This window comes from Pteropus medius, unplaced genomic scaffold, assembly GCF_902729225.1.
Source record: "Pteropus medius unplaced genomic scaffold, Ma_sr-lr_union100, whole genome shotgun sequence".
NCBI lineage: Eukaryota > Metazoa > Chordata > Mammalia > Chiroptera > Pteropodidae > Pteropus > Pteropus medius.
Window position 1 is genome coordinate 7,800,424 of NW_024350926.1, and position 12,256 is coordinate 7,812,679.

Sequence of the window (12,256 nt, forward strand, 5' to 3'; positions counted from 1 at the left end):
CTGAGGAGAAAGCATCCAGGCACAGGAGCAGCGTGTTCCAAGGCCCTGAAGCAGGGAGAAATAATGTGCCTGGAGAAAAGTCAGCAGAGGGTGTGGCAAGCTGAGACCCAAGACGTGCGTGGAGAGCAAAGCATTGAGCTGTCACCTACGAGGCCTTGGGGAAGGCATTTGGATTTTATTCTAAGGACAATAAGAAATCAGTGAAGCATTTTTAGCAGAGGAGTGGTATTAAGTGATTATTAATTTACAAATATCATCCTGGAAGCTCTGTCAAGGAGGATTTAGGACAGAGGGACTGGGAATGAAGCAGAGATACCGGTTAGGTCTTTAGAGTATATGGTGTGTGGCCAGGGGAAGAATGACAAAGGCTTGGGCTGAGTGGTAGCAATGGAGAAGCGGTACCAGGATTTGCTAGGCAATTAGAGAAGAATCAAAATGGAGTCTTGCTTTTGATATAAACAAGCATTTTGGACGATGATGCCATTTACTAAGATGATGACGATGTGGAGAACCATGTCTTTGATGTGTTAAAATTGAAATGCTTCCTGTCATCGAAGCTCAGTTGAGAGTTTAGTGCAAAGAGGTAGAGGATTGATGTCGAATGGGTTGGAACCCAGACCCTCATGCCCGTTTCACTCTGTCACAATCCTCACTTTGCTTGGATTTGTTCGGTCTGAGTGTAAGAGGTTATGTTTACATATATATATATTTTTTAATCCTTTTGTCTACACTTTGAAATTTTTATTGCTATCTCCATTTGATAGATGAAAACAAATGAGTCCCAAACATAAATGATTAAACAGGTAGCAAATGGCCAAGCCAGATTTGAACTCTGGTTTCTTGGATTACATTTCATTCCAAAACACTTATTTGTTCTGTTGTTTGTTTTGTTTGTTTTTGCTGACTTTGTATTGACTTGTTAGTTTTAGAAATTTTGAAAAGTAACACATTACTGATACTCTTAATTTCAGAAAACATTGAAGGATTAGTGATGGCAACTCTCTGTGAATATTATAGTTTATTAAAACAAACTAAAAAAAGACCCAGACTTAAAGAACACTAAGTTAATCGGACTCATATGATACCATTTTTTAATCCTATTTCATAATTAATCGTTAAACTTGGGATTTTTCACTGAGGTGGCACTGTTGAGAGCTCATGCCGGGGAGCATTTACTGCTTGGAGCTACAAAGAGATCCATGGTGTATAAAGATATCTTGCTTTTGGGTAAGTTTGTTTGTTTTTTTTTTTTTAAATTTATGAAGAAATTATGCATGTATCATTCTTACGCAGGAGCTGTTCTGTATGTACCAAGCATTCGTAGACACTGACGAATGGTCCTCTCACTCCACAAATGGGATTTAATTGATCATGTCTCACTCAGGCCCCATTTTTCCTTGCTTTGATTGCAGAGAAGTTCAGAATGCATTGAGATATTTGAATCATCAGGACACTCCCTCTGTGTCAAGTTAATAATCGTAATATATGTTATTTTATACTTTTTTAAGGAACACGTGTATCTCCTGTGATCTCATTGCCCATGGTACGCTACAAAATCCCGTTAAAAAAAACTTGGTAACAGTGTCTGAAAAATCTTGATAGTTAAATAACAGCGCTAGGAGAGGCAGAAGTAGGATGGCAGGTGGAGTGGAAAGTCGGGTGGAGGGGACGAGACACAGAAAAAGCTTTTGTCTTATAAAGTTAGGTGTCCTGTCGAGGAGTTAAGATCCCATAATGCTTATTAGCTCCACCTCTCCTTGGCTTGTGCGAAACGATGACTAGGTTGTTCATTCTATTCACGTGATAGATATTTTGGCCCCAAATAGAAATAAGTTGAACATAACACAATTATAGCTAATATCGATTGAGGTCGTGCTGTGTGGCAGGCATTGCTCTTAGCGCTATACGTGCATTTCAGCACTCCTGTTTAATCCTCACAGTACTCTCAACGGGGAGGTATTATTTTCAGCTCATTTTGCAGGTGAAGAAATAGAAGCAGACAGTTTCCCTAAGATCACAGCACTAGTAAGGGACAGAGCCAGGACTTTAAGCAACCTAATGTCACTGCGGAGATGGTACTCTCAAATTCTAGTAAATATTCTGTTGCCTTCATAGGACCCCTATAGATCTGAACACAAAATACCTAGAAAACAAAATGTTTTCACTAATAGTTCTCAATCGTTTCATCATGAAAAATTAGGTAAACTAACCTCTCATAAGAGCAAGGCTACATTTTGTACATGTTGCTACACTGAAGATTGTCTTTGCCTGAAGTGAAAGAATTCAGAATATTTTGCTTTTTGTGAAACTATAAAATAACAACGTAGCTGTTAGTTTAGGGGCTATAATAATCTTTTAATTTGTTAACATATTAGAAGCTACTAAATGTTCAGCATATTATGCCAGAGATGTTTGAAGTTAAAATGGCCTTTAGGGATTAGGTGGTCCAGTTCTCTATCCAGTTTCTGAACTCCCTTAAATTCCTACCTGTACAGCGATCATCCCATCTCTACTTAAACCCAGGAAGATAGATTTTACTATTTAATGAGGCAGCGCAGGAGAATACACGTGCTAATTTTTAAATAGTCAGCTTCATCTACTAAGGCTTGTTAAAATCGTGTCTCGATCGTTGTTACAGTTACATATACCTAGACACTAAAAGAGTGCTGTTTTTAATCCACTGTAAGCCAGAAAGATTCTTTAGGTTTTATATTATGCTCATTAATAAGTAAGGCACTAATAGATAACTGACATAGCGGAAAGCTAATCATTATACTTTGTTTGTCTCTTGTCAATTATTAGCTTATTATTAGGCTGTACTTCACTGTTATTACCAGTAACCGAGGCTGTTAAAGTGCACGTGATCCTGTTATCAATGGTATTGATCTTTTAAGTGTTCTTAAGCTTTTCTAACTTGACCCTACCAAGAGAGGAAGTACTATTCTGATGTCTGCTAGGGAATGTCGTTTAAAACATTGGTTTGTAAAAACTTAAACAAGATCTGACAATTTTGAGGGGTGTGTGTGAGAGATTATTTTTCTCCCTAGGGAACAACTATGTCATTCACCGCAACAGCTGTGAAGTCGAGATCAGCCGTGTCGCCAATCGAGTGCTGGACGAGCTGGTTCGACCATTTCAGGAAATCCAGATTGATGACAATGAGTATGCTTGTTTGAAGGCGATTGTATTTTTTGATCCAGGTTTGTTTCCAAAGCCCCATTAAGAAATAATTGTAGTGAAAATGAAGCTATTTGTAATATTATACCAGTTCCTGTCACACTAGCAAGATTCAATTTTTAGATTGTCCTCTGTGCTCCTTTATTAGACGCGAAAGGGCTGAGCGACCCGGTAAAGATTAAGAACATGCGGTTCCAAGTGCAGCTCAGCCTGGAGGATTACATCAACGACCGGCAGTACGACTCCCGCGGGAGGTTCGGGGAGCTGCTTCTGCTTCTGCCCACCCTGCAGAGCGTCACCTGGCAAATGATTGAGCAGATCCAGTTTGTGAAACTTTTCGGGATGGTCAAAATCGACAACCTGCTTCAAGAAATGTTACTGGGCGGTGAGTATGTTTGAGATGCTACTTCATTTATTAGCATCACGCTGTGTACTTTTAAATATGTTTGACACATTTTTTTTCTCCATGACGAAACAAGCTCTTTTTTTTTTTTTTTTTTAACATTTAGAAAGTCTGCAAACCCCATTGGCTGGGGACAAAATACTCGGACATAATCAAATCCCCATTTTTACTAGTCTCCACCATCTAGCTCCGAACCTTAATTTTCAGGCCCTTCAACATGGTAAATAGAAATATATTTCCTATTTTTGGTACTCCTTGAAGCGCATTGTATTTTCCTATGCCTTTACTCCTTTAAAAGCTCAAGGATATCAGAATTGCAACATCTTGAAATGTAAACATCTTAAAAATGAACATTTTGCTCCCGAAATAATTAATTGACAGAACACAATGAGAAGGGAAAAATGAGATTTCATTACTGCACTAAATGTCAGGAATAAGTTAAGAAAGCATTTATTCCATGTTCTGATCTAGATTAAATTTCCTTGTAAAATCGCTTTATTTTATTTTTAGTTTTCTAGTGCTTAATGTGTCCCTAATGATATCTTCCTGAAATAAGAGTTGTTTATGCTATTAGGGTGACCCCAAATACTATGAACTTGAGGTAAGTGATTCTTGGAATCGCCCTGACAACAGGCAGCAAACGCAATTATTCCAGGAAACAGCACACAGGGTCCATTATTAATATACAACATAATATGATACAACATTCATCCAGTCAATGTACAGTGAAAGCTGACATTGTCCTTAATATGGCAGTGGTTCTATTAATTTATTTTTGAATTCCCAAAAAGCACTTTGCAAAAATAGCAATATTCGAGCTGTCAATCAGAACATTCGTTCCAAGGTAAAATTGCTATTCCGGATTAAATATCACTAATGCAAGCATCTTTTTATCTTCCATAGGTGCTTCCAGTGACGTTAGTCATCTCCATCATCCCATGCATCCACATTTATCTCAAGATCCATTAACCGGACAAACTATACTTTTAGGCCCCATGTCATCACTGGTTCATACAGACCAGATCTGTAAGTAGCCAGGCCACTTCTCAACCGTAACATGTCTTAATTACCTGAGAAAAAGGGGGGATTTGGGGAAAGAATCTATTAGTACCCCAAAACTGCAAAATTTGGATAAAATTTCTTCTCCGGGACTCAGCTGTGGGAGATTATAATATTCAGCAAGTTGCTCAGTCTCCTTAGACGTACCTTTGCTCCCTAAAATGGTGATATGAGTGCCTAACTCTTTCCATTTCATAGGTCTGAAGCATAAGAGAACATGCAGTCAGTTCTAGGTTTGCCTGGTAGTGCCAACCCATAGAAGTGACTGTGCATGCTGCAACCATGCAAAGTAATCTTAATTCTCAATGGGAAATTATGGTTGCATGGGAACTTTAAAAGTGTTTGTCATGTAATGTTACATGTCAGTTATACCTCAGTAAGAAATAAACAAAAACGATTGTCAAAACATGAAGATCTCTCTTAACTACACATTATAGATGTGTAGGGAGGTTGAAAAATATAATAATCCTCATCTTTATTTTGTCCACTGTCATTTAAAACATTAGAAACACTGAGAAGTAATGTTTTAGTGTTTTGTAAAAAAAAAAATCAAGAAAAGTCGTTTGAACAGTGCTTCCACCTCTTCTTATAACTTACAAGAGGAAGTGAGCATGTTCCATGCCTGGATAAATAAGTATTACTCTTTTGGAAGTTTGGATCAGCTTCCAAAAGTTTATCCTCTTCATTTTTAATGTCCTGAAATATCTCCAAGAATCCATTCCATGTGGCATTTCTTGCCCATTTCATTTCCTCTGTGGCATCTTCGTTTTTGACAACACAACTTACTTCCTCACTTCATTGACAGCTGTTCCTCCACTAAGTAACCTGGCTGCATGTTCAGAGACTCAGCCAACAGCAGTGTCCACATTCCAGTGGTCAGCTATCTCTTCTATAAGTCCACTTTGTTCAACCTGAATTTCATTCCCAGCATTATCACTTTTTCTTCCTTTGCTGCACTTGAATCTCTTTTTCAGCCAATTTTCTTTCATTTGTCCATTTTTGCAAAATGTCACATGGATTTGTCACCGGGAGACAGGAGCCTAAAACTACACACTTTGTTGTCTGTGCATGAATTGAATAATATATGTCCGGGACCAGTCACGGATAGACAGAGAGGTGATGTGATTGGTGGCTGATCACAAGACATATCTGTTATTTGAGTAGTTGTTTGTAGACTGAAGAGTGAGCAGTGCAGTTTGTGTTTACGCAGTACTCACTCCTAATCTTGAGTTACCATCGTAACCGAAACTTGAACCATGTTTTTGTAGGACCAGCGCTGTTATTAACTGATAACGCAAAGCCATGCGTATCAGACTTTTGCACAGCGAGGGCTACTTGAGAACACTCTCTGGAACTAAAATGATTATATAACTAATAGGGGTTCTTAGCAGCTAAGTTAATCGGATCTGACTGCAGTTAACACAAATTCTACCTCTGAATGGTGTCCTGGAGATAAGAATCTCTATTTGACAAAATATCTAGAATTAATTGCCTGTGAATTTATCCCAGATTTACCTTCGATCTGTCACCTCACCTCTGAACACTAAGCCAGCTACCGCACTGAGATGCCTTGAGTTATCATGATGAATTATTATGCATACCTGTATTACATACTTAATTTACAATAGCCCTTAATAAGTAGTCACAAGTATCATTTTACACAAATGTTTAGTGCAGTGTAACAATTTCGTGAGTACCACCTGACTCCTACCTAGTGGTAGGGAAAGTAGCGGCCACAGAAATGGCATGTTTTCACGTCTGTCCTTTAGTGCCAAGCTTTGTACACCTATGTATACGTTTTGTCTGAAACACAAAGTCCTTCGAGTGTATGACAGAGGCAGAAAATGAAGCTGTTAGAAAAGAGTACGAATTATAGAACTAGTATGGCACATTTAACCTGTGGGTCCCGGTATACTTGAGAGACATTATTTTGAGACCATCCTTGCAAAGTAGATGTCACCATTTCCATTTAATAGGTTGTCCAAAGCAGAGAGGCAAGGCCAATACCATACTGAAATCCATGGGGTTGTGAGATCAGTAATTCATAAACTCAGAAAATAAAACACATTAACAACGCATTAAGCATTACAGGCACCAAATGAAGAGAAAGTTTCACAATTCTACTGGCGCCTGAGCCCTTTACTTTTTAAATGCTAATTTTCTAGTAGTTTAAAAGTGTATTTGTTGACCCTAATCTTTTTAGAATCACATCATCACAGTTTCCATTTTTATTTTCCGCTTTCAGGACAATATTTATAAGAATCATTTGTAAAGCCAAGTTTTGCTTTGCTTGTGCTCATTTAGAATAGTTTACATTTTATCCAAAGCAAAACATTAAACACATAACACAGACCAAAATTAAAGTTCATGAATATTTACTTGATCTTTTAGAGCTGGTTTCAGATCCATCCTCAATATGAAGAAAAAGTTTTTAAAGCAGTTCGTTTATTCTTTTGTTAATTAAACTATCTAAAAATTGGTTTCTAAGTCATTGTTAATTCATACTTAATAATACTAAAGTTATCATATTAAGGAAAACCTGGCAAAAAGGGACTGTTTTCACTTTTTTATAGAATTTTTTTTTCTAGAACTTTAAAAAAACTTTTGGAAAAAAAATCTGTAAAGTTTGCAATGCTTCAGTCTGATCATCAAACATTTTCTATTTCTGTTAAATACGTGGAGTGATAATAAATATGAGTACTAAAGTATTTCAAGTTTTTACAAATTATAGAATAACTCATGTTATTTCATAATACGGTAAATGTTTGCAGTAGGAGGAAATACTTTCTAGACAATGAAATATTCAAACTATAACTTTTATCCATCACTTAGACTTGCTCTCTGCATTGATGGGGTAGGGATGGACAAGTTCAATTATAATACAATAATTTTGAAGTGACAAAGCCAGTGTTTTTCAGATGCTTTTAACTGCAACAGATTTCAAAGCACTTGAAAAGTATTTTACCTTCATATTTTATTCATCTAATGTGCTTTAGTGGAATCCAAATGAAATATATTTTAGTTTATGTGCATTTTTTATTGCAAAAATTATAACATTTGTTTCCTAAGAGCTGAAAAAACACTAGCGTTCTGTTCATTCTTTTCACAAACTTCTTTCCACTGGGTGAGAGAAACAGATGCTTATACATGCTATTAAGAAAGACAGAAAGACATGCTTAAGATTTTTAAGCATGATCTAGTCCAGTTTCAATCTATTTGGAGAGGTAGGCTGGGAGCGCATCTGCCATAGTAAGTCAGTGAGCGGATGATGTGTTCTACAAATCACTGCTTTGTATAGGATCATTTAAACACATCCAAAATAAAACAATGCCTATCGGTGTCATACAGGACTTAATGGGATAGGTCAGGGTGACTGTCACCATCACATACAATTCTCTGGTTCTTTTGCAGCAACTCCTGAAACCCCACTCCCTTCCCCCCCACAAGGCTCTGGGCAGGAACAATTCAAAATGGCTGCGAACCAAGCGTCCGTCATTTCCCATCAGTCTCTCTCCAAACAAAAGCGATTGTGAGGACACGTCTCCTTCTGAACGGCACTGCGCAAACGTGAACAATTATGGTCTTGAAATATCTCAGGATGATACTTCTGGCAAACTCTTAGCCAAGGCTTCTTCATGGTGCTCTTATAAGATGGTAAACTAGTTTCTCGTTTATATACTCATTTTGTTTGTCTTTGCTAATGTTTAAAACCTTCAGTTGCAACTGCTGTGTATCTGAGTTTCAATATGTTTATATGTTTTTTTTCCTGTACTGTACCTAAAGCGGTTGAATCTTACGTACTACTTTCATTTGTTGTCTTAATGTTAATTTAAATCTGTAAATAGCTGCTTTACCGTGATGTGATGCAGAACTGTTTTTTTTTTTTGACCGCGAATGGTTGATCAGAAATCCCAGATTGATATAAAATGAGCTAAGCTTTTAATAAATTTTAAATTTGCAAATTAGAAAAATAAAGCAGTTACTGTAGAACAAGGCATAGATCTATGAAGAATCACTTATGGATATCCGGTGTCTAAAGAGCATCCTTTTGGCTCACAGTTAAATATAGCTATTTTAAGTTTAGAAAAATATAAATGGCCATTCCAAGGATGACTGGATGTTCTTTCAAATCTGACTGTATTTCAAGATATATGTTAAGATAAAAGTTGTTAGTTTTAGCAGATAGGTTACAGGCTAAACTGTAAAAAGAAAACCCCCCCAAACTTGCTCAACCAAGAGAGAAGTTTATTTCTCTCTTCTGAGACAGTCAAGAAGTCGTCATTCATTGACTAGAACTTGTCACACGCCCACAGCTAGTTCCCAGGGAGGCCGGGAGAGAAAGCAGAAAGCCTCGTGCCAACCGAAACGTCACAACTCTGGAAGACAAATATGGGGAGACAAATTAGCCATCTGTCACACACACGTTGCCTCATTTAATCCTCACAACAACCCCGTAAGAGAGATATTATTATCTTTCTTTGTCAGTAAAGAAATCTTTAGCTTAGAGGGTTTAAGTAACATAAGCCAAGTTCATAAACCTAAGAAGCAGGAGAGCCACATTTACCCCCAGATCTGGTTGCCTTTTAAAAGAGTAATTATATATTTGGTATAGGATGAAAAACGTGAGCGTTTTACTGTGGTTTTTAAATATATGTGATTGGGTGCTGATCGAATACCATCTGTCGTGTGACTTGTAACATATTTTCATGTAAAGCAGTGAGTGTCAAATTATTGCAACATGACAAGAAAACCACTTTTATGCTTTTAATAAGAGTCTTGCCCCTAGAAAAATCTTGTAAACAAATCAAAGAAAATAAAAGATATACCAGATAGGTTACAATAAAATCAAAAACAAATTTAAATCACTAATTTCTCAGATTTTCCCAAATCCAGCAACCCAGGGATATACTAAATGTCTAATTCTAGACTGAGGAGTACAGTTCACTGGAGCCCTAAACAATTTGATATCGTCTAAAGCTGGAGCTTAATTAAAAACAATTAATGATGGGTCACTTCGTGAACCAGTGACATCTTCCTCTCCCTCTCTCTCTCTCTGACACTCACATAATTTATTAGCTGAAGCAGGCAACAACTGGTTGAGTAATTATCAATGATATAAAAAAGTAAGAGAGTGATTTACATGATTTTGGGGGGATCTTTCAAAATTTCTAAGATTATGATTTCTAGAGTACATAACCCCAATGTACTCTACAAGTAAAAAGGTTCAGTAAATGTTAACTAACTTATTGGCTCTTGAAGTGAAATTGAACTCTTAAAGTGGAAAGTGATTACTTAGAAGCTATCATTGATTTAATAGAATCAATAAATTCTTTCAAGAGCTGCCACCTTTGTGCAACTGTAAAATACATCTTTGAGACAGAGAGGGAGAGAGAAGTTTTTTTAACTTTATAATTTTTTTGAAAATTTACTCTGACATCTCTATTTCATGAATAAGAATCTTTTTGATTTTCATAAATACAATATCATCAGCAAATTTCTGCTTATCGTGTTGTTCTCTTAGAAGATATTAAAAAAACCTTTAAAATATAAAACGAATTCTTTATTAGTAAGCCCTTTAACTTATCTGCATATATTTGCTAAACAGTTATGTTTTAGAAATTGTTAACTAACAATTTTGTTTTAATAACTATGGTCAGGGAATTTGTAATATAATATTTTGTATACTTAACTGCCAAAAATGTTGGATGGAATGAACTGATATGTTTAAAATATTGATAAGAAAAGTTATTGCTTTTATATAGCACAAAACTTTTTCAGGTAATAAAAATGAATAATTTATTGTGAAATAATGATTCATTTTATAAATGTAAAATTATTTTTATAAATTTTATTGTCAAAAATCAAAATTACTAGATTTTTTAATGTTAAATTATAGTGAGATTAAAATATTTCTAAATGGTGATACCATGTTATTTCATTCTAAATAAAAATTGAGAAAAAACTGAAAGGAGGTGTTTCATTATTGTTCAAAAACGATTTTATAATTGTAGAGATCCTGATAATATTGTTTAGATGGTCATTTAGTTAAATTTGCAGAGTTCGCTAATACTGGTCTTCAGAGGCCAGAGCAAAATTAATTTGCACATCACCAAATGATCATAGACTTGCACACTGATTGAAGGGAGAATCATCACATTTGTGCTTTAATTATGTAGTTTTGCTTGCTTTTTGGTTTTCTCACAGAAATGAAAATATATAACCCCCGCTGGCTTCAACAATGTATAGATTTTTAACCTAGATGTTTTAATTGCTGATATAACCTCTTCACATTTAAGCTCCTTTGCAAACTTTCTTAAATTATGAGGACCAGTACATCTTATTTTCGTAGAAGACTACTACTTTTTCTAGTTTTACTTTTATCAGGGTAACGTGTGTGCATAACGTGAAAACACAATTGTGCTTACAGTATATAGTGAAAACCTGCACCCTATCTCGCCATCACCTTCTCCCCCAAGGTCTGCATACGAGTAATGACGCTCAAATATGAAAGCCATTTTATCTGGTATTTTCCTCTATAGTTTGAAAGTATATGTTTATATCACATTTTTTTCAATTATTGAAAAAATTTTAGACCTTATCTGTATACAAACGCTCAACCCCCACCATATTCTCCCAATTTCTTAAAAAATCGGTATTTTTACTTAGTAGTTACTATTTAAATAATTGCAAAGAGCTTGGTGATCAAAGACTCAAGAGCCCTGGGAAGAAGTTCTGGATCATTCCACCGTGTAAGCCACCGAGACTGCAGAAGTTCAGCCAAAGGTGAGGACACTCTGGATTGGATACTAGAAGAATGAGCTTATCCTTAAGACCAGCTTCACTGGTGGGCCCTCTAGTCTGTTCCACTTACCCTTCTCTTTTAATTTTCTCCCAGAAAAGGGACTCACTAGACAAATGAAGGACTTATTCTAACAGTTGCTGGAATGCAACTGGCTAAGAATCCCCAGCTCGCAGGCATCTCTGGGAATTTACGTTCATTTGAAAACCACCTCATCCATCGCCATACCCCTACCTGGATGCAGCTGTGTCCAAAGACTGGTTGATATAGGAGCCTGGTTGCCCGGCCCTCTTCCCACAGCTCAGGACAACTCTGAAGAGCCATCCCCCTTTCAGAGCTCACTGTGGGATGAGCTATGGTTTTCGTTGAGTCTGCATCACAGCTTAACTTATTTCTCTATCAAAATTTGCTTCCATCTTCTCTTTTGGGGTGTGGATCCTTAGAGCATTCCCTGATAAATGTCCTACATGATAATCTCAGACTCCAATTTCTGGGGAATCCAACCTGAAACAACATATGAAATTCATTTATATTTATATACTATCTTAGACAATTATAAAATGAGGTTAACCAACCATACAAATATCGATAAAAATAAAATTTATCAAAATCAGATTTAAGTATTAAATTACAATATCCTCAGAAGTCAAATTTATAAAACCTAATAAAGAATGTTTACATTGAAACACAGAAAATATGAAACATTTCTGAGAGTTTAATTTATTTTCAAGTAAATTAAGGCATTGAAAACTGATGGATTAGGAGAAAAAAGTGTTAAATGTGTTGATGGTGTTGAATGATAGACGTACAGAAACAAG

The 12,256-nt window shown here is 36.2% G+C and overlaps 1 protein-coding gene across 5 annotated transcripts in view; it reads left to right on the forward strand.

Moving 5' to 3' along the window:
* Positions 1-10,444, forward strand: part of HNF4G (hepatocyte nuclear factor 4 gamma) — an 89,505-nt gene extending 79,061 nt beyond the window's left edge. For 4 of the 5 annotated variants that reach the window (XM_039841905.1, XM_039841906.1, XM_039841907.1 and 1 more), the window contains 5 exons: positions 1,140-1,227; positions 3,048-3,200; positions 3,326-3,562; positions 4,484-4,606; positions 8,051-10,443. In XM_039841905.1, coding sequence (XP_039697839.1) covers positions 1,140-1,227; positions 3,048-3,200; positions 3,326-3,562; positions 4,484-4,606; positions 8,051-8,172 — 723 coding nt within the window. In that variant the 3' untranslated portion in view covers positions 8,173-10,443. Of the gene's footprint in view, positions 1-1,139; positions 1,228-3,047; positions 3,201-3,325; positions 3,563-4,483; positions 4,607-8,050 lie in introns of all 5 variants that reach the window. The other variant, XM_039841904.1, reaches the window with a different exon arrangement.
* The last annotated feature ends 1,812 nt before the right edge of the window (positions 10,445-12,256 follow it).